General features: G+C 39.4%; 2 protein-coding genes across 2 annotated transcripts; one reads left to right on the plus strand and one right to left on the minus strand.

Annotated features, from left to right (window-relative positions):
* Positions 1-2,147: 2,147 nt before the first annotated feature.
* On the minus strand, positions 2,148-13,196 carry LOC130461641 (uncharacterized). The gene is made up of 2 exons (XM_056829797.1): positions 13,030-13,196; positions 2,148-2,637 (listed from the first exon to the last, which is right to left on the minus strand). Exons 1-2 carry the CDS (start codon positions 13,194-13,196, stop codon positions 2,148-2,150), a joined length of 657 nt encoding a protein of 218 aa, XP_056685775.1.
* A 4,900-nt stretch (positions 13,197-18,096) lies between these two features.
* LOC110800318 (phosphoglycolate phosphatase 2) lies at positions 18,097-21,691 on the plus strand. Its single transcript, XM_022005629.2, has 11 exons — positions 18,097-18,254; positions 18,345-18,412; positions 18,510-18,602; positions 18,683-18,754; positions 18,822-18,893; positions 19,253-19,312; positions 19,408-19,460; positions 20,606-20,703; positions 20,903-21,002; positions 21,135-21,238; positions 21,352-21,691. The coding sequence occupies exons 1-11, from the start codon at positions 18,167-18,169 to the stop codon at positions 21,450-21,452; spliced, it is 909 nt and encodes a 302-aa protein (XP_021861321.1). The 5' UTR covers positions 18,097-18,166; the 3' UTR covers positions 21,453-21,691.
* The last annotated feature ends 1,172 nt before the right edge of the window (positions 21,692-22,863 follow it).

Here is a 22,863-nt window from a genome sequence, read left to right on the forward strand (position 1 = left end):
ATTAATTAACAAGTTAATAATTCAGTGAGATCAAGTGAGCTGAATGCCTAGCTAGAGGCCGCTTTAGTTCAATTTGAATTAATGATATTAATCCACAGCTTACTCTTGACTGAACCCGTAGGGTCACACAAATAGTACGTAAACGGATCAAGTATTTAATGGCATTAAATACTCCATCTATGGATATTCGGAATCGACGGATCTTGGTTTCAGTGGGAGCTGAGATCGTCACAAGCAAGAAATGAATACTCCGGAAACGATGATATTGCCGGAAACGGAAATATGGATCGTATCGGAAATATAAATATTATCCAAGTCGTAGATGTTGCCGGAAACAAAAATATGGTACGTATCGGAAAATATTATCGGAAATGGAAATATTACCGGAATCGGAAATATTGCCGGAAACGGAAATATTGTCATAATCGGAAATATTATCAGAATCGGAAAATAATTCCGGAAACGGAAATATTAAATATTTGTTCGAAACGGAAATTAATTCCGGAATCGGAAATATTAAATATTGTTCGTATCGAAAATAAATTCCGGAATCGGGAATTTAATCGAAAGCGTATCGTACGAATTAGCATCGGACGAGGCCTGCCAGACGAAGGCCCAGCAAGCCAGCGCGCCACAACGCACCAGCCAAGGCTGCGCCAGGCCCACCGCAAGGCAGGCCCAGCGCGTGCCAAAGCTGCGGCAGCGTGTGGGCCTCGTGGCAATGGGCTACGAGTGCTCGCGGGCTGCGCGCGCGCGCGCATGGCGCCCCTCGTGGGCTGCTGTGCGTGCGTGTGTGTGTTTGTGTGCTATACGAATGCTAAAGCTATCAGGTTTCGATATATGATTAAATTCCTAATCCTAAAAAGATAAATTAATTAAATAAGAGTTCTACTAGGATTCTAGATTAATTAATTCGTATCCTAGTAGGATTTCAGTTCCTTTTCCATACCTCTATAAATAGGTGCCTAGGTTCATAATTTATAGACACAATTGAAGTATTCAAATGTAAGATTTTCAAGAAAAATCAGCCACTTTCTTGCCCCTTTTTAGCCGAAATCTATACTACCTTAAGGGCAATTCTAGTTGGTCAAGCTTAAGGCGGATCCGGACGTGTTGTGGACTATCTACGGAGGGACGACACTTGGAGTCCTAAAGACTTGTTCTTGTTCGGTTCGGGCGCAGCTAGGGAGGGCACGCTACAAAGTGTATGCATCTAAACTATGCTAAATGATTATGTGTAAATAATATGTTTCCTGGCTTTATGGTTTTTCCGCATGATTTATGTTTTGTCATATGTATCATAACCTAACACTAGATTGATTAAAATGCTTCTTTGCGCTTTTCCTTTTGGTTAGGTTGGCGTTATATTCTCTGTTCTATAAGTGTTGAGGGTGTTTTAGTAATTCAAGGGGACACCAAAAGTGGATTTATTAAAATAACCTCACCTCTTCACTTATATAATAGAGATTAACATACGGATTGGAGTAGAATTTAAACTTTTAAGCACAATATATTAATAACAAACCGTGCATCGCACAGGCTTAAAACTAGTACTCCCTCCGTATTTATTTAAGAGATACACTTGGTCGGGCACGGGTATTAAGAAAAAGAATTGAATGAAATAAAATAATAAATCACGTGGGGTTGGGTAGATATTTTAATAAGTAAACAAGTGGGGACCATGTTATTTTGGGGGGGATGAGAGGTGGGGTGAGTTTCTGAAATTATTTGTTTAATAGGATGGTGGGCCATAAGGTAAATTAGATGTAGTATTTAATTAGATAGTGAGGTTGATAAATTACTAAATATGACAAGTGTATCTGTTAAATAAATACAACCGAAAAAGACAAGTGTATCCCTTAAATAAATACGGAGGGAGTAACACAGTATCAATACCTAGGAAGACCATGATTTATTAGATGACATGTGTCATCTCATCTTTCCTCTATTAAGACCATGGTTTATTAGATGACATGTGTCATCCCATATTTTCTCTATTAATTTGTTCTTTTTTTCAATTTTTCCTTTTGTTGTTTGTTTCACCATCTAATTTGTATATTTTTTCAACTTTTAACCCGCTGAAATTACAATCCCTTAACAAAATTAGCACTTTTTTTTTTTTTGACAGGAAAATGCAGGACTTATATTTAAGTAATAAAGGCTTTGTCAGCTTCTACAATGGAGGTAACCTCAATCGGGTGATCTTCCATCCATACCTTCACCTCACATAGGTTCAGCGAGGTTTGAGCAATGGCATGGGCCACTCGGTTACAGGACCTTCGAGCAAAATAAAAAGAACAGGAAACAAAGTTTCTAGCTAAAGCAAGAATATCATCCACTACTACTTGAATACTAGACCTTTCTCTTGTGCCTTTGACCAGCATATCGATCACTTTCTGGCAATCTGTTTCAGCCTCGATACACCGGAAACCCCCGTCATACGCGTACTGTAGGCCGAATTTGAATGCTTCAGCTTCTCCTTGAGCCGCTGACCAGCATCCTTTCCTTCTCTCCCCGGCAGCCATCACCACATCTCCTACACCATCTCTCACAACCATGCCCAGACCACACTCCCCCTCCCTCACTGCTGCATCAGTATTGAGCTTGAATGGGGCAATAGTTGAAGGAAATAATGCCCTTGGTCCAAGTATGCATTCTATGTTAAGTCTAATAAATGCGGTTCAGTATTAATTAACAAGTTAATAATTCAGTGAGATCAAGTGAGCTGAATGCCTAGCTAGAGGCCGCTTCAGTTCAAGTGGAATTAATGATATTAATCCACAGCTTACTCTTGACTGAACCCGTAGGGTCACACAAATAGTACGTAAACGGATCAAGTATTTAATGGCATTAAATACTCCATCTATGAATATTCGGAACCGACGGATCTTGGTTTCAGTGGGAGCTAAGATCGTCACAGGCAAGAAATGAATACTCCGGAAACGATGATATTGCCGGAAACGGAAATATGGATCGTATCGGAAATATAAATATTATCCAAGTCGTAGATGTTGCCGGAAACGGAAACATGGTACGTATCGGAAAATATTATCGGAAATGGAAATATTGCCAGAATCGGAAATATTGCCGGAAACGGAAATATTGTCAGAATCGGAAATATTACCGGAATCGGAAAATAATTCCGGAAACGGAAATATTAAATATTTGTTCGAAACGGAAATTAATTCCGGAATCGGAAATATTAAATATTGTTCGTATCGGAAATAAATTCCGGAATCGGAAAATTTAATCGGAAGCGCATCGTACGAATAAGCATCGGACGAGGCCTGCCGGACGAGGCCCAGCACGAAGCCAGGCCATCGCCCAGCAAGCCAAGCGCGCCGCACAAACAGCAAGGCCAGGCCCAGCAGGCTGCGCGCAGCGCGCACAGCGCGCACAGCACGCGCAGCGCGCAGCGCGCGCGGGCGCTGAGTGGGCTGCTGCTCGCGCGCACGCATGGGGCCCATCGTGGCTGCCGTGCGTGTGTGTGCAAGTGTTTGTGTTCGTGCACGTTTCCTAAAACATGCAGAGTTCGGTTAATGATTAAATTCCTAATTCTATTTGATAAATTAATTAAATTAGAGTTCTTGTAGGATTCTAGGTTTAATTAATTTGTATCTGAATAGGATTTCGATTCCCTTTCCATACCGCTATAAATATGAGGCTAGGGCTCACAATTTATAACACAAGTTTTAAGTATTCAAAACTAAGATTTTTAAGCAGAAAAATCAGCCAATATTCTTGCCTACCTAACCGAAAATATTAGAACCTTAAGGGCGATTCTAGTTGGTCAATCTTAAGGCGGATCCGGACGTGCTGTGGACTATCTACGGAGGGACGACACTTGGAGTCCTAAAGACTTGTTCTTGTTCGGTTCGGGCGCAGCTAGGGAAGGCACGCAACAAAGAGTATGCATCTAAACTATGCTAAATGATTATGTGTAAATAATATGTTTCCTGGCTTTATGGTTTTTCCGCATGATTTATGAACTGTCATATGAATCATAACCTAACAGTGGTATCACGAGCCCCTTATTATTTTCATAATCTAAATTGCATGAACATGGTTAAATATTACAAATTTGCAAGAATTAAAAGGGGTGATTAATTTTCGTAATTGTTAATTAATTGCAAATTGCGTTTATTTAATTATACGTACGCAGTTTTTCGGCAGTTTCTTCATTACTCATCCGAATTGAGTGATTTTTGTGTCAATTCCGCATGTAAAAGGCATTCTAAAATTTTGACAAAAAAAGTATTTTTCTGCCGAACCCAGAATTCTCAAATTCGAAGCCTAACTATGACTTTTCGAAGGTTTTAGTTTTTCGAATGCAAAATTTCGTAAATTTAAGATGTTAAATTAAATATTTGCGATTCTTGTTGATAAATCTTGAATTTTTGATTGACCTACTGCATATGTTTAACAAGTTTGAATGCCTAGTCTTGTTAATTATGCAATCTAATTTGTAATTATGATTAATTTGTTGAAAATTAGAATAATTTAGAATTAATTTGATTTTCATAATTAATTGTAATTTAATTAGAAACCTATGATTAAAAACCACCATAAAAATTGTAAATTTACGATAAATTTTAAATTTTTATGACCTAGACTTGAATCCATAACAATCGGAAATCAATTGGATAATAAATTTTCGATTTTTTCGCCCTAAAATTATGAAATTAATATTATTTATTAATTTGTCATTAATTTTAAATATAAATTTTAAATTTTTATGCGATTCGTTCATAAAACTTGCACGCACGAAGCAATGGACGCTTCGTGTTACCCTTAAGGGGTGTTGTATAATGCGGGCATGCGACGACGAGCAAGGGAGCTCATCGCCCGTGCGGCACGAATGCAATGAGCAAGGGCGTAGTGCACAAGCACAAGGCAGCAGCCCTGCCTTGTGTCGTGTGCCACGAGCAATGAACGAATGGGCATGGGCGAAGGGCGAGCCAAGGCAGTAGCGTGTGGGCAGCAAGCGAGCTGCGCCACAACGCGCGCTGCCTCGCACAAGAGCGCGCAGCCTCGCGCGCAGCGAGCGCAAGCTCGCGTGCCACGAGCGCTGCGCCCAGCATTACTCGCGCGCACAGCGAGCGATGTCGCGCGCCCAGCGAGCGATGTCGCGCGCCCAGCGAGCGATGGCTCGCGCGCCCAGCGAGCGATGTCGCGCGCGCGCACTGCGAGCGATAGCTCGCGTGCGATGAGCGCTGGCGCGCGCAGCGAGCACCAATGCGTGCGGAGGCTTGCGATAGGGAAGCAGCAGCTATGCGACGAGCGCATGGGCTGCGCGCACATGGCCAGCAATGGTTGTGTGCGTACGGCCCATGGGCGTGCAACGCGTAGGGTGTTTGCGTTACGATTAGATCGTTTTGAATGTTTAATTTGAAAATTTCAGTTCACGTAATTTTAATTAATTTTAAAATTAATAATTTAAATTATTTTCTTGGATTTTAATTTTGAATATTATAATTATAATAAATGTTATTTATTCTAATTATTTTACTAAAATTAAAATCATGAATTAATTTAAATGCGACTGAAATTAAATTAAACTTTTTGGATTCAATTATAAATTTATATGAGCTTTAAATTTTAATTAAATTTGTATGTTTCCGGTTAGACTAGAAATACATTTTTATGTTTAAAATTAGTAAAGCATATGAATTTATTGGTTTAAGTGGGAGCGCTTTTTAGTCATAAACTCTTGATTAGGTCTACAAATCCTTAAGGTTAAAACAACTTGATTAGAATTAATAAGGACTGAATAATTGGTAGATTATTGGTGCCCTTGATTAATTGCTGCAAATGTTTACGTGATGCATAATGTGTTTTACTAACCAGCAATGTGGGCCATTCATGATAATGAATGGGTGAATGGTATATATTGTATATGTACTGTTTTGCAGGTTATGAAGTGACTAGTATGGCCCAAATAGGATAGAAAATATGGTCTGCGTACCATTAATTTGAATGTAATTGGTCTAAAGTACCAAAGTTATTTTTCAATTCAAATATGGTCTGCGAACCATCAAATAGTTGTAATTAGTTATAGCTTATCCTATTTGAAGAAAATGGTGCCTCCCACGGAGATTTTCAAGACGGACTTTGAAGTCAAAGCTTCAAGATGAAGTCGGGCCATACTAGATCACAAATATCTTATGCATGTTTTAAGTTATTTATTGTTTTAAATATGTCTTAAAATGCATGAGATCAAAAGCTTGATTATGTTGCATGATTAAGGATTTTAGTTCACTTAAAATCTAACCAACATAGTAAGAGCCTTAAGTTCCAAACTTAAAAAATTGAGTTAAAAGGTGCCATGCCAAAATATACACTTGCTTGGATATCCTTTACATCAATCTAGTAATAGTTTTCGCTCAGCGAGGTGTTACTTATTGGTCCTAAAGGGGCAAGGTACACAAATAATTGTGAGTACATGTTAGTTTTGGTGAAACTCAACGATATAAGTAAGGAGTCCTTTTATGTCGTGGCAAATTCGATAGGTTTACCTAATAAGTTCTTAGACGTACCTATCAACCAAGAATAGTTTCTAGACTATTAGCAAAAGGCTTTTGCTTACCTAAAATGTTTTAGAATTGAGTCGACAAACTGTGCTTAATTCTTCAATGGTTTTAGGGTCTTGGAATCATTTTATTCACACCTGCCGGAACAATATAATCGAATAAAATAATGCTAATAACTTGTTTGAATTGCATGGTTGCTTTAATTTCAAGTTATTATTCATGATAAATGTTTAGACTTTGCATGCTTCAATGTATGTTTTAATTATTGTTTATAATTAAATATCTTGCACTGCAATAAATCCTTTTAGAAAGGTAACAGTAAATTTCCTCGATTGGTAGTGAATCCAAGAACGATTCACGGAAATGAGAGAAAGTGAGCAATTTAAAATGTACGTTTCTTATATCGACTTTTATGGTTGTTTTCGAGTATCAAAGTCGAATGGCAAACCGATTGGTGCTTGTGAATTCAAAATACAATGTGGTTTTGAGATCATAAAGCATTGAGTTTAAACGCTCAGCTTTACCAATGGTTAACAACCTAAAATCCTTTTTCCATTTAATTCTCGAATGAGTCTAGTTCCTAGACATTCGAATAGATCGATGCTTAGAGAACTTTAGAAGCTTCTGGTAAGATCATCTAGTTGAAACAGAATATTCAACATAAATTAAAATGGTAAAGAACCTTGTTGGTGACATTGGACATGTCTAACAAAGTATAAAAGTCAACACTAAAGAATTCAATTCTTAAGACTATAAGAAAGGGTACAAGAAATAGGAAAACGAGGAACAAATGAAAGGAATTTACGATTCCGTTTCTACCTATAAATTTATGTTTAAAGAGAAGTGACCTAGCAATCAAACTTCCTTGGTATCATATACCGCTTGAGGTTCTTACTTCGGTAATAACTCAAATAATGGAAGCTAGGATACACTAATGACCTACAAGTGGGAAATGAAGCATGGCAATGCTACATTAGTTGTAGGGTCATCTAGTTTGTTTTAAGTCCTTTCAAAGGCTGGAACTTAATGGCTATTTTGTTCCATAATCAAGATACCTAAATTTCTGTTTTCAAACACAGAAAGACTCACATTCAAGAAAAAACAAAGACAATGTTTGTTTGTTTATTTGAATGAAATGGTCAATTACAGGTTGAGTCAATATGCTTGATTAAAACAAACAACTCTTTAAAGAACTTTACTAGGTTCAAATCAACCCCTTGATTTGAGTTCCACTAATCTTTGGCATTGTTGCTTAGACCATATCAACAAGTTAACATTCAAAAAGCTCTATTTTGATAAACTTTTGAAAGTTGATTGATTTCTAGATCATTTTAAGACAACTAGTCTTACTTGTTGAAAGTAACAAAAGATATGAACTATTGTTAGAACGCCTAGACAATAGAGTTCAAAGCTAAAGAAAGATTTTATGACTTTATTATTTCACATGGATTTGAGTGAATATAGGTTTATTTACTCAATGTGATATAAGTTTGAATCTGTTTGGCTAGTTCAAAGATTCAGAAGTATAAAATCCACTTGGCAAGAAATCATAAAGATCTAGGTTAGATCATGTTCATGATTACTTGAGACCAAATATGATCATCAATGATTGTGTGTTCACAATCTAGGTCCATAAGATATGGCATATCTACGTTGGAATGATCGAAGTCAATTAGTACTTGATTCGATCAATGATGAATCATAAAGACTTTTCCTATAATTTCTAAAACAAAATGCTCAACTACCACCAAACTAAACCAAATTCGTCAAAGCTATTGAAAAGTAATTTCAGTATATCTTTTCAATTATATATATCTAAAGAGTTGCTAAACTCAGTGGGAGCTTAGTGTTTGTTATTCAACAAACTAAGGCCCAAGTCTAGATATATGTTTCATTGTGATTTATTCAAATGAGACACAAGGGTATTGTTTCTACCACGAATTTTTGAGAACATAATGTTTGTTTGCTCGAAATAATGTCCTTTTGGAGATTCGTTTCCAAAATGACAAGTGGGAGAAAATAGACCTCGAAAGTTTTCGAGGCGAACAACAAACATAAACGGACATTCCGGAGGCTTTTCGAAGTGCTTCAGAAAATCCGAACTTATTCTGAAAGGACTTTAGAAGTAGCTTTTAAAGAATAGACATCTCTTAGAAGACTTTACAAGTGCTTCAAGGAGAATAGAATATTCAAAGGACTCTCAAAGTGCCTGTTGATATTCTATTGTTTGATGTTCTATACCCAAGTAGGCATAGAGTTCAAGTCACTGGAACTATGAGATTCTTCTATTAGATAGTAAGGAAACATAGAGTTCTGGTCAATGAAACTATGAGATTCTTCTATTCGATAGTGAAGAAACCTACAACTTGCAGTCAAACTATTATCATGTAGATTAATGAGTTTATGACTTGTAAGAAAGCTATGACGAAACCTAGATTCCCTAAAATGGTTAGAGGCCATATATAGACTCAAATGTTTTAAATGGTTAGAGGCCATAAAACATACTCAATGTTTTGATGACAAAATTGAAATTTTGTTGATTTGCAAGAATAGTTTCACACCTATTGGTTGCAAGTTTGTTTTAAGGATAAAAACCATCAAACATGGAATTGTGTTCACACACAAAGCTAGATTAGTTGCTAAAGGTTACAAGCAAATTCATGGCATGGATTGTGTTGAAACCTCATGCAAAATCGTAATGCTTAAGTCTATAATTCAAGCAATGATTGCATATTGGTACATATGGCAATTGGATGACAAAACGTATTCCTCAATCAAATGTTGGAATAAACTATGTACATGGTATGTCATAGGATTTGTGGATCCAAATAAATGCTTGAAAAGGAAAGCTAGCTTATGAAATCTAAGTCCAGATTTAAGCAAGCAATTGGGAATTAGAACTGTATTTTAGTGAAGCTAATAAGTATTTTAGTTTCATAAAATATACATGATTCTTATAGATATATAAGAAGTTTAGTGGGAGTACTTAAAACTTAATTGGTCCTATGTGTATTACACACATATCTCTCTATTGTGAAATAACATTCAAATGCTAATGACTTAGATTTGAAATTATTCATCAATGATGGACCATGGCGAAACTTAGTACATACTGGGTATTAAGATCTATTTACAAAAATCTTATGATATTGTTTTGGATTAAGTAATGGCATTTACTAAATCAAACACGAAAGTCTCCATTGGAGATATTCGACCCATGTGAATAAATCTAAGTAAAGGATGTTTGAACTATGTATAATCATTTACTAAGTTAAACATCAAAGAGTCTAAATGAGATTCTTAACCTATATTATATGTCAAAGAATTTAGCTGGATTCAGTATCTGCTGAAATTGAATAAGCTAAAGTTACATGAATAGAATTCAATTGGGAATTATTCTGCAAAAGAATTTATCATGTATGATATAATATGAGGATCGCCAAAAACGTATCGTATGACTTTAGCCATGACGAACATATACCAATCTCTATTGATCTAAGTAAAGATCAACTAGATTGAGATCAAGAATACTTATGGTACTTGAAAAGGTACATAGGAATAGTTCTTGATTCAAGGAAATAAAGATATGCTAAATATTGATGCTACACGCATAAACACTGGCAAAGGATCAAGCAAGACCCTTTGGAGTTAACCATTGATAAGGACGAGCTATAGAGCATCGTGTTTTGAAATGGCAACATGGATTGGAGACCATGAGTTGTTGCGTGGGAAATTAAAATAATAATTTCTATGTTCTAAGATATAGTTGGAGAGTCTTCCACATATCTATGAACTGCTTGGATAGGTAAATCCAAACAAAGCATCACTAGCAACCTATACAGTTGAAGTAAAAGTAATTATTGCCTAAGAAGCAATAAAACAGGGTTGTTTAAAGTTCTTCACTGAACTTGGGTAGATCACCTATCTGCTGGCTTGATGGTTCTTCATTGAAAAATGCGTAGAACCACTCTTGAAGCAAGAAAAACGTCTGCTAACTTGATGGTTCTTCATTGCAAAGTGAGTAAAACCACCATCGAAGTAAGAAAGACTAGATCACATAATAAACAAACTCGAAAAGATCTTATCATCATATCTCGAAGAACATTCGATGAAAAGGATATTAAGATTGGCAAAGCATGATAACTAAACCTATGCAACAAGTGAGAAGCAACACTCACATTGTAGCACTGGAAATCAAGCATAGCTTTGAATTCCATGAATTGTTTTAGAAGATGGGTTTGAGGCCCATGGTTATAAAACATTGGGGTTGAACATTTATCATATATGAAATGTATTTTCATATTCCATTTAATCTTGGTTTAGTATTAAATGATGAGTCCCTTCAAATTTGACGATATATTCAAGATAGACTGTCAGGACCAGTCCTGTGACTAAGAAATGTCTATCAAGTGAACTTGAATGTCAAAGGTTGAAAATGGTCCCTAATCGGAGTTTTCTATAAAATTGGACGCATAGAAAACGTTAGACGATTAGAATGCAAGATGACTAGTAGTTCTGTTTCTTGAACTATGTGGACATGGCAATGTCATAATCATTTGCATAGATACTTACTTTGGGAAGACTAGTATCGGACAAGACCTATGAAACTTTACTGTAAGAGATGAAAATCTGTCATGAGTAAATTTCATTAAATTATTAGACACTAAATCCTCAATACCTGAGTGATTTGAGATTACTTGTTTGAGAACTGGTTGCTTTGACGTTGACCAACCGTCGCACCGTAAAAGGAGGCTATAAAGGCAACGCTCAGGTAATCACCTATCAAACGAAGTCTAATCTCAAGATCGCAAGATTGGGATTGTCCTCCCATAAATCGGGATGAGATGCTTAAAAGTTGTACAAGGCCACTCGGAGAGCTAGAAACTGTGAAATGCATGGCCGTGCTCGGATGAATCATAGGTTATGATTATCTGTTTATTTGATCAGTTGAACTCTGAAACCGAGGAACACCTCTGGACATAATAAGGATGACAACTCTTACCTTATGTTCAAGAGCAAGCATCGAGCGACAAAGGAATTAGGAAATGCACACTTGTCCCTAAGGACAAGTGGGAGACTGAAGGAAATAATGCCCTTGGTCCAAGTATGCATTCTATGTTAAGTCTAATAAATGCGGTTCAGTATTAATTAACAAGTTAATAATTCAGTGAGATCAAGTGAGCTGAATGCCTAGCTAGAGGCCGCTTCAGTTCAAGTGGAATTAATGATATTAATCCACAGCTTACTCTTGACTGAACCCGTAGGGTCACACAAATAGTACGTAAACGGATCAAGTATTTAATGGCATTAAATACTCCATCTATGAATATTCGGAACCGACGGATCTTGGTTTCAGTGGGAGCTAAGATCGTCACAGGCAAGAAATGAATACTCCGGAAACGATGATATTGCCGGAAACGGAAATATGGATCGTATCGGAAATATAAATATTATCCAAGTCGTAGATGTTGCCGGAAACGGAAACATGGTACGTATCGGAAAATATTATCGGAAATGGAAATATTGCCAGAATCGGAAATATTGCCGGAAACGGAAATATTGTCAGAATCGGAAATATTACCGGAATCGGAAAATAATTCCGGAAACGGAAATATTAAATATTTGTTCGAAACGGAAATTAATTCCGGAATCGGAAATATTAAATATTGTTCGTATCGGAAATAAATTCCGGAATCGGAAAATTTAATCGGAAGCGCATCGTACGAATAAGCATCGGACGAGGCCTGCCGGACGAGGCCCAGCACGAAGCCAGGCCATCGCCCAGCAAGCCAAGCGCGCCGCACAAACAGCAAGGCCAGGCCCAGCAGGCTGCGCGCAGCGCGCAGCGCGCACAGCGCGCACAGCACGCGCAGCGCGCAGCGCGCGCGGGCGCTGAGTGGGCTGCTGCTCGCGCGCACGCATGGGGCCCATCGTGGCTGCCGTGCGTGTGTGTGCAAGTGTTTGTGTTCGTGCACGTTTCCTAAAACATGCAGAGTTCGGTTAATGATTAAATTCCTAATTCTATTTGATAAATTAATTAAATTAGAGTTCTTGTAGGATTCTAGGTTTAATTAATTTGTATCTGAATAGGATTTCGATTCCCTTTCCATACCGCTATAAATATGAGGCTAGGGCTCACAATTTATAACACAAGTTTTAAGTATTCAAAACTAAGATTTTTAAGCAGAAAAATCAGCCAATATTCTTGCCTACCTAACCGAAAATATTAGAACCTTAAGGGCGATTCTAGTTGGTCAATCTTAAGGCGGATCCGGACGTGCTGTGGACTATCTACGGAGGGACGACACTTGGAGTCCTAAAGACTTGTTCTTGTTCGGTTCGGGCGCAGCTAGGGAAGGCACGCAACAAAGAGTATGCATCTAAACTATGCTAAATGATTATGTGTAAATAATATGTTTCCTGGCTTTATGGTTTTTCCGCATGATTTATGAACTGTCATATGAATCATAACCTAACAATAGTTGGCTTCTTCCAGTACCTCTGCACTACCTCGCAGGTTGGGGCGGGAGCAGATTCTCTAACCATAGCCATTTCATAGTCACCCAGGATCTTCAAGGCTCGGTCACATGCCACCTTGGGATCAATCGCCTTCCTTTCAAACACCCACGCGTTTCTAACATTCCAAATTTGCCACACCATCATCATGACAGTCTCCTAGGCTCTCTGAATGTTGCATTTATCAACTATGCCTCTGCACCATTCGGTAAATCCACAATCCAAGCTCCACTCTTCAACTATTCTCGCTGGTGATAATCTCCACATAAGCTTGCTTCCAGGGCATCCCAGTATTAGATGGGAAACAGTCTCACTGCCTTCCCCACATTGAGGACATATGGTATCTACTGTCATGCCACGAGAAGCCAAGGCACTCATCGTGGGTAGCCCATTACATACCGCTCTCCAAACCAACGTCTTCACCTTTTGGGGAACATTAGCTCGCCATATCTTGTTCCAGAGCTTCTTGTTTGGATCGCTGCCCGACCCCCCCTCGTTCCCACTTTTGCGTTGTACCTCAAGGTGGTACGCACTTCTGACACTAAATTCACCATTTTTTGTGCGGCCCCAAGCAAGGAGGTCATTAGAGTCACTCGCCGAAAAACTTACTTCCTTTATTGCTTGTAGTTCGGTTTCGGTGATCACCTGTAGCAGCACTTCATCCTTCCATCCTTCACCACTTTCATCTCTCCAGTCTGCAACAAGGGTGCCAGCATTTACCTGGGGCTGAGGGGAGGATATACGGCCACCTGGTAGGCTAGGAACCCACTTGTCTTTCCAGAAATTAATCTTTCTCCCATTACCCACAATCCACCTCGTTCCCTGCTGTAATAGTTCTCTCGCACTCAGGATAGATCTCCATGTGTAGCTCGCGTTGGGGGGGACATTCGCTTCCCATAAACTGGATCGTGGAAAGTATTTTCCTTTAAGAACACATGCAGCAAATGAGTCCGGGTTTGTGACTAACCTCCAACATTGTTTTGCAAGTAGGGCGGCGTTAAAAGCACTTAGGTCCCGAAAGCCTATGCCCCCCTCACTTTTGGCCCTGCATAATCTCTTCCAGCTTATCAAGGCTAACTTTTTTTCACTTCCTTTTTGGCCCCACCAGAAATTCCGGCACACCGCGTTCATGTTGTTGATAATTCCTTCCGGGATTCTGAAACATTGCATTGCATATGAGGGAATGGCATGTGCCACGGCTTTTAGTAGGACTTCTCTTCCGGTCTCGAGAGGCATTGCTCCTTCCATCCCTTGAATTTTTTCCAAACTCGGTCTTGAATTACCTGGAAAACAACTTTCTTGGATCTCCCGACAAAAGTGGGGAGCCCGAGATATTTTTCGTGCTCTTGGACAGCAGTAAAGTTCAACTTCGAGAGAAGCATATTCTGCGAATTCTGACTAACATTACCACTGAAAGAGACCTCCGATTTTTCCAGATTAATTTTTTGTCCCGAAGCAAGTTCATAAGTCATCAGTATATCCATAATAGCCTTGGCTTCAGTCTCACTGGCTCTCGTGAAAAGCAAGGTATCATCTGCAAAAAACAAGTGTGAGATCGGCGGCACATGCCTCCCAATTCGAACCCCATGAATAGATTTTCTAATTTCCGCATCACGGAGGAGAGAAGAAAAACCTTCAGCACAAATAAGGAAGAGAAAGGGAGATAGGGGATCCCCTTGCCGAAGGCCTCTGCTAGGGAAGATTTTCTTTGTAGGAAAGACATTGTACAGCACCGAGTACGAAACCGTCGAAATGCAACGATAAACAAGCTCAATCAAGCCATTTTCGAACCCCAGCCTTGACATCATACCCCGTACAAAATTCCACTCCACACGGTCGTAGGCTTTACTCATATCCAATTTTATTGCCATGTATCCCCTCTCCCCTTTTTTCTTCTTTCGAAGGAAATGGAACAACTCATAGGCAACTAGTACATTGTCCGTTATTAGTCTTCCTGGGACAAAAGCGCTTTGACATTCACTAATCACCATTGGTAGACATTTTTTGAGCCTATTTGAGATAACCTTCGCCACTAACTTGTAAAGCACGTTACATAAACTGATGGGCCGATAATCCTTTGTGGATTCACAAGTTTTCTTTTTTGGGATAAGCACAATGTGCGTGTAATTAATATGATCAAGGGGAGCATTATTATTGAGGATATTCAACACATACGAGGACACGTCCTCACCTACCGCACTCCAAAACTGCTTGTAGAACAAAGCCGGCATGCCGTCCGGTCCGGGGGCTTTGGTGGGATGCATTTGTTTAAGGGCACAAATTACCTCCTCCCTTGTGAACGTTTCTGCCAGCTCCTGGTTCATTTCTGTTGTGACTTTGGGTTGTACCACCTCGAATACATCATTCATATCATCTTTGTCCCCACTCATGGTGAAGAGGTCATCAAAATACCTTGTGAAAACTGCTTCTGCTTCTTCCTCTTTCTCACGCCACACTCCTCCATCATCAAACACTCCTTTAATAGTATTGCGTTGTCGTCTTTGGTTTGCTTTTCGGTGAAAAAATGCAGTGTTTTTGTCCCCATCTTTGAGCCAGTTTTGTCGACTTCGCTGAGCCCAATACTCCTCCTCTCGCCCCTCCAGTTCATCAATTTCATTATCAATTGCCTTCATCTCTGCTATGACCTCCGCAGTTTGCACTTGTAGAACTAGGGCCTTCATCCTGTCACGTCGTGTTTTAATCTCCTTAATGAAATCAGTAGGCCGTTTTGAGCTCCATCCTTTGAGATTATTAGCACACGACTCCAACTTGTTCATCACAGTATACGTAGAACTTGGGTTAGCCTGCCATGTCTCATGTACTATGTTCGAGCATTCTTCATCTCTAAGCCATTCCTTTTCAAAGCGGAACCCCTTCCATCTTCTCTTCTTCCCTTTCCCAACTTGCAGCTGTTTCTGGATGTAAATTTTGATTGGGAGGTGGTCTGACCTCCGTTTTGGAAGGTGCTCCGTCTTCGTACAGGGGTACATCACGTGCCAGGAGTCAGTCATTAAGAACCTATCCAACCTCTCCTGAGTATTGTCTCCCCCTTCTCTGTTGTTACTCCACGTAAAAGGATGCCCCTCGAATCTGATGGAGCGCAATTGGCAGTTCTCCATTGCATTCCTAAAACCATCCACTTCCCTTTGATTCTTCATACGTCCACCCTGCTTCTCTTCCTGTGAGGCAATGCAGTTAAAATCTCCAAATAGAAGCCAAGGGAGAGAATTTACATCACGAAGGTTTTCCATTAGTTCCCACGTTCTTGGCTTGTTTTCCTCCTCTGGATGCCCGTAGATGCCTGTCAACCTCCATTTATCACCATTTGTCTCTTGGACCACAAAGTCCATGTGATGTAGAGATTGTGAGAGGAGGGTGAGATCAACATCCTCGCTCCAGAACATTGCAAGGCCCCCTCTTCGCCTTCTACCATCCCCGTGACAGTCCACACATACGAAGTTTCGAAAGTTCAGCTTTCGTTTTATGTTCTCCCACTCCTTTCCTTTCAGCTTTGTCTCCGCCAAGAAGACAAAGTGGGGATTCTCTATACGGACAACGCCTTTGAGGGCATTCTCCGCTCGGGGACTCCCCAATCCCCGACAATTCCACGCTACACCCATCATTGCTGTTCGCGGGGTTGCTCCGCAACCGCCACTACTAAAGAGTTGGTACTCCCGTGACTGACATTCTCCCCAACTTTGCACTTCTTTGGGCCATCCATCGTATCTATCTCCATGTAATCCTTCCTTTTCCCCACTCCATTGCTATCTCCTTTGTGTTGTCCAGTGTCCCTTGTTTCTCCCTCCTGTGTGTTCTTTCTCTGGACTCTTCGGAATTTCTTTCCCGTGCTTACAGAGCTGCCAATGTTAAAGGTCACCGGGCATGGAGGCTGGTCATTTATGAGGGCAGCTGTTGACTCGTCTTTCTCCTCTTGGCCCTCCTTGCTCTGATCAACCTTGTCCTTCAGGGACATCGTGACTTCCCCCATCTTTTCCATCACTAATTCAACATTCTCCATAGTCTCCTTCATACCCTCCATCGATGGTGCTGTCTTCTTTAGCACAAACAGTTTGCGTGCACATGACTGGCCCTCTCTTTCCTCCCCAGTGACATCTCCCTTATTTGCTTGCCAGGGAGATGCTCTCATTTTCTCGCTATACTTGCAGACTCGATTACCTGGGCTAGATGTTAATTCACAATCTTTTTCACCATGCCCAAGAGTGCCACAAAAATAACAGAATATGGGCAGCTTCTCGTACTTCACTCTAACCCTCTCCATTGCGCCCCCCCTGAGTTTCAATTCAATTTCCTTCTTTAGAGGCTTTCGAACGTCAATTAGGGTTCTGATTCTGAGGGATTTGTTAATCCCAATGATGTCCGTTTTATCTACCTTCACAAAAGAGCCGATCTTATCTCCCAACCTTCGTGCATTAGTCTCATTGAGTCTCCCTAGTATGGGAAGATCATACACCCTAACCCAGAATGGAATAAGGTGCATAGGGTACTCGGATGGCTTTCGGTCTCCTTGGACATCACTCAACGCCAATACATGTTTATCAAAGTGCCATGGTTGGGCTTCCATCACAAACTCCTTATCCCTCCAATGATGGAATTGGAAGAAATATATGTTCTTCTCTAGGCAGTTTGCATCCATGCCGTATTTCGGGTTCCAAATCTTCCGCATCGTAGCGATTAGGGCATTGGCATTAATGTTACGTTCCGTCCATATTTTCCCCATGACCCCTAGCGCTGTACGAGCCTCCTCATCCTCCTCTCCTTCTACCTCCCATTCAACCTCTTCCTCTTCCTTCTCCTCCTCCTCTTCATGTGGAATAGGTCTATCTTCCTCCGGTGTAGCCATAGGCAATGGTCTTGCCTCTCGGAATCTCGAGCAAAAGCCTTCTGAAGGAGCAAAAACCTAGCAGTGGCGCTAGAGCAGAAAACCCTCCCAAGAGAAAACCCTAGAGGGAGTGTATTTGACAAATATTATGAAATAATATAAATCTCAACTACTCCGTAATATATAATTAACCGTTTATCGAACCGGGCCATAAGTTAGTTATTAACCACATCCTAGTCACGAGGAAAAGGAGGAAAAAGAAAGAACATGAGATATTGAGATGAACAACGGACGCGTGGAAGTTTTGGATGGCGTGAATGGCGGACGTCTATTCAACTCCGTTGAAGCTTTCCTGTTTGATTGCGATGGTCTGTTCGATTTATCAGTCTTTTTTTAATTGCGTTGGTTTGATTTCAGTCTTCAACCAGTTTGAGATTTCTGTGGTTGTCACTTTGCAGGCGTCATCTGGAAGGGAGACAAGCTCATCGATGGCGTTTCTGAGACGCTACATTTCCTCAGGTCTCAGGTATATCTGTCTCTCTTTCCCAGATTGGATTGAATTGAATTGGATTTGACTGTACTGGATTGAATTTGATGATTGGACTGGGTGATTTCATTTGCAGGGAAAGACGCTAGTGTTTGTCACCAACAATTCCTCGAAATCAAGAAGGCAATACGCCGCCAAGTTCCTCTCTTTGGGCATTTCTGTCTCAGAGGTACTTTCCATCATCACTCTCTATCCTTTATTCCAATTTCTCCGAAAAAATTACAATCTGTAGAATTTAAAATTGGGCAGGATGAGATATTCAGCTCTTCATTCGCAGCTGCAATGTACTTGAAATCCATTGAGTTATCCACTGATAAAAAGGTACGTATTTGTTGTACATATTATGCATCCAACTCTAATACAAGTAAATTAATGTAGTGATTCGCAGGTGTATGTTGTTGGTGGAGAAGGCATCGTGGAGGAGTTACACCTTGCTGGCTTTACATCCCTTGGTGGTCCTGTATGTCAATTCCACCTTTCTTTACTTTTATGATGGTTTCCAGGGGTTGTTTGGTTGATTATAGAAGTAGAGCTCTCTAGGAAAAAGTTTTCCCATGTATAAGTATTTCCTAGGAAGTAGGAGACGTTGTTTGGTTAAACATAGGAACTTCATACGGGAAGTTCTACTTACCTAGGGGAGCCTAGGTAAGCAATTTCCTCCATTTTGTGGGAAGTGGAACTTCCTAGGAAGTGTGACTTTCCATGCTTTTGTCAACCAAACAATATCTGATCTTCCACTTCCTAAGTTTTCATACTCCCCATGATTTTTCATGTCAACCAAACATCACTTCTTCACTTACCCCTCTTACTTTACTGTAGGAAGATGCCAAACGAATGATAGAAATCAAAGACAATCCCTATGTTGAGCATGACAAGGATGTAATGTAACACCTATCTCAATTATTGTCCCTCATTTTAGTGTTATTCAAACACCTTGTATTCTCTTATCCTTTTGTGTTTTGGTCTTATTGCAGGTAGCTGCTGTTGTGGTTGGATTTGATCCCTATATTAACTTTTACAAGCTCCAGTAAGATTCATCTTACCTACTTGTATATGTTTTTTATGTTTATCCTTTTCGTCCACGTTTACATATTCAACCCAAATCATGCATTCAGATTTCAGCATATACCAATTGTATAGGACACATACACTTTTATGATTATTGCTTCACTTTCCCTTGTTCCAAGTTTAAAGCCGAAACATGTTTTATACTAAAACACCCTCCCAAAATTGTTAATATGACCACCAAATTTGATCAAACATCAAATTGCAGAACCTGCAGAGACACAAAAATGCTGGACAGGTTGTCATATTGTGCTCCTTCCTTCTTTTTTTTCTGGGGATGTGCTTGCACTTGCACAAGCATATCTTGTTATTTGTCTCACAACACTAGCTTGCTGCTGATATGAATCTTGATGATCCAATGATGAAAATTTGAAAAACATGAAATTCAGGCTTTTGTGATATTGGATATGAAATAGGGCTTCAAATTTAGGAAAAAACGAAACCTAAATGAGATGAAACATATCCAAGTGACTGTTAGATATATTGAAATGAGAAGAAAACTCTATTTGGGTTAAAGCACACAAGTTTAACTCAATATTCTTAATCATTCATGTCTACCCTAAAAGTACAACCATAGTCCGTAGGACCTAGGTCTATATAACTAAGTCCGGTTTTCCTCCTTAATTCTAACACCCTAAAGAATTAATTAATGAACTACATCGGCCCAACAACCACCCCTCACAACTTGGAACCCATTTAAAGTCCAACCAAAATAAATCGAAATAATATCATAAGTATTGATACATAAAACATAGTACCTAGGAGGAGATTCTGATCCGTATCAGTTGCAAGTGTAAACAAGTTGATTCATGAAAGGCCGTCCCACTAGGTGGAAAGTGGCAATGCTTAGCATTATCTACGTGAAGGCTTACTTGATACTTAACCCATCTCCTCATACTCATTTAGAGGTAGAAATGGAAGCTGTTAGGGGGCTCAATGTAATGGTGCAAACAGTACTTACAGTTTTGCGAAGTTCACTGGATTGCTTGTCTCTTACTTTTGAAGTTTTCATCGGTACTATTATGGTTCAGAACTTGAGCCTTATTCCCTGATCTCCTGCTTTTTTTTCCCTATTTTTACACAGACTGATCTCCTTTGTTTCAACAGGTATGCAACACTTTGCATTCGTGAAAATCCAGGATGCCTATTTATTGCTACCAATCGGGATGCTGTGGGAAATATGACTGACTTGCAAGAATGGCCAGGTTTTCTTCTTTTGTTGCTACCCCATTTCACATACTTCATTTCTAGTGAGTCTAGTGACTAAATTCATATGGAATAACTAGATTATGTGACGACTAGTTTCATATGAACTAATTAGATTATATGACGACTAGTTTCATATGTGCTAATCAGAAAATATGAAGTCTGACCTCTTAATCCTTTGTTGATGTTGGGTGACAGGTGCTGGATGTATGGTTGCTGCTGTGTGTGGCTCCACTCAGAAAGAGCCCATTGTGGTTGGAAAGCCTTCTACATTTATGATGGACTTTTTGTTAAAGAAGTAAGTATAGTTTAGATCTGATACAATGGTTTCCCAAAATGTAAACATGACCTCCAGCCTTTTCCGAGCTGATCTGCTAATGGATCGGAATTATGTATATCAGGTTATTTGAATTTTGTTTTTTGTATCCAGATTCAATATCGACACCTCTAAAATGTGCATGGTGGGTGACAGATTAGATACTGATATTCTATTTGGACAGAGTGCTGGCTGCAAAACACTCCTTGTTCTCTCTGGTACAACAACTTCTTGATCTCTTACTAATTTTGATTGTTGAAAATAAATCATGTAAGCTTGTAGAAGAAATGAATTTTTCACTTGTGGTCATTCCTTATGGTACTTACTGCAGGTGTGACGACACTGTCTACTCTTAAGGACCCAGCAAACAACATCCTGCCAGATTTCTACACAGACAAGGTTTCTGACATGCTACAACTATTGGCACCTTAGTAATGTTATTTTCCAGTGGGACTGCTCCTCCCAACTCAGGAAGCCATTTTCTTCTATATTATCATGTCAATTCATGTCCCAGTTGATAGTGAAACACTATTGAACTAGGTTTTACCCTTATGTGCGGTAAGCCACAATATCGTTTAGTCTGAAAGCATGTACTTGTTTCTGTTATTTTTTAAACTTCCAGCTTTACCTGTTCTGGTCTTCCTTGATAATTGAAACATAAATTGGTGAAACTGTGATGGAGTATTTACTAACTTGATTACTTGACTGGCTTAGCATTTGGATTGATACGGGGCGGCCTAGATGCCAAATTCTACAAGTGTTATCTTTTCTTCTTCGTTAGAGCCATAAGGATCCCCTCTTCATCCTATTACTATTATTAAAGGGTTAGAACGAATATGTTCTTTTTTTCTTGTTAAAGTTGCGTTTTGTTTTGGGGGAAGGAGATTGGGGGGGGGGGGGGGGGGGGGGGGGTTGCAATGAGTGTTTTATACCTGATTTGTTGGTAAGTTGAACTCCGTAAATTACAAGAAAGAGTTGGCCTGCTTTGCTATAAAGTTTAAGCAAGATACATATATAGATGGTCTAACTTTTTTGCTTTTTGATCAGATTTTACAATAGACAGGATTCAATATATGGTTTTATCCCCTTAGGTACCACCCCCTAGACTTTAATTAACTAAGCTAGTTGGCATCCACTTAAGTGATATAGTTAGCTGCACTTTGTCACTTTAATACGAGTTACTCAAATTTGGGCTGTCTCCACTTCGAGTCAAGCTACAAGTCGAGACTTGTCATCATCCCTACTTGCCTATATACAGTATTACACTAGTTTGCAAGCATTATAGGAGTAGGCCTGTAGTAGTATGTTTGCAACATGTTTAATTAGGGCAAGTTACATTCAATTAATTTAGAATGATTTTGTATATTTTGAAAAGGGGGGGGGGTTGCAATGAGTGTTTTATACCTGATTTGTTGGTAAGTTGAACTCCGTAAATTACAAGAAAGAGTTGGCCTGCTTTGCTATAAAGTTTAAGCAAGATACATATATAGATGGTCTAACTTTTTTGCTTTTTGATCAGATTTTACAATAGACAGGATTCAATATATGGTTTTATCCCCTTAGGTACCACCCCCTAGACTTTAATTAACTAAGCTAGTTGGCATCCACTTAAGTGATATAGTTAGCTGCACTTTGTCACTTTAATACGAGTTACTCAAATTTGGGCTGTCTCCACTTCGAGTCAAGCTACAAGTCGAGACTTGTCATCATCCCTACTTGCCTATATACAGTATTACACTAGTTTGCAAGCATTATAGGAGTAGGCCTGTAGTAGTATGTTTGCAACATGTTTAATTAGGGCAAGTTACATTCAATTAATTTAGAATGATTTTGTATATTTTGA

Source organism: Spinacia oleracea, chromosome 5, assembly GCF_020520425.1.
Source record: "Spinacia oleracea cultivar Varoflay chromosome 5, BTI_SOV_V1, whole genome shotgun sequence".
Lineage (NCBI taxonomy): Eukaryota > Viridiplantae > Streptophyta > Magnoliopsida > Caryophyllales > Amaranthaceae > Spinacia > Spinacia oleracea.

What these genes read in the sequence shown, in the direction of transcription:
- LOC130461641 (XM_056829797.1), bottom strand. Translation starts at nt 13,196, where the DNA reads ATGATGATGGTGTGGCAAATTTGGAATGTTAGAAACGCGTGGGTGTTT. An exon ending in ACCTGCGAGGTAGTGCAGAG is followed by an intron (nt 2,638 to 13,029) that starts GTACTGGAAGAA and finishes ACTTGGACCAAG; the next exon opens with GGCATTATTTCCTTCAACTA.
- LOC110800318 (XM_022005629.2), top strand. Translation starts at nt 18,167, where the DNA reads ATGAACAACGGACGCGTGGAAGTTTTGGATGGCGTGAATGGCGGACGT. An exon ending in TTTCCTGTTTGATTGCGATG is followed by an intron (nt 18,255 to 18,344) that starts GTCTGTTCGATT and finishes GTCACTTTGCAG; the next exon opens with GCGTCATCTGGAAGGGAGAC. An exon ending in TTACATCCCTTGGTGGTCCT is followed by an intron (nt 18,894 to 19,252) that starts GTATGTCAATTC and finishes ACTTTACTGTAG; the next exon opens with GAAGATGCCAAACGAATGAT.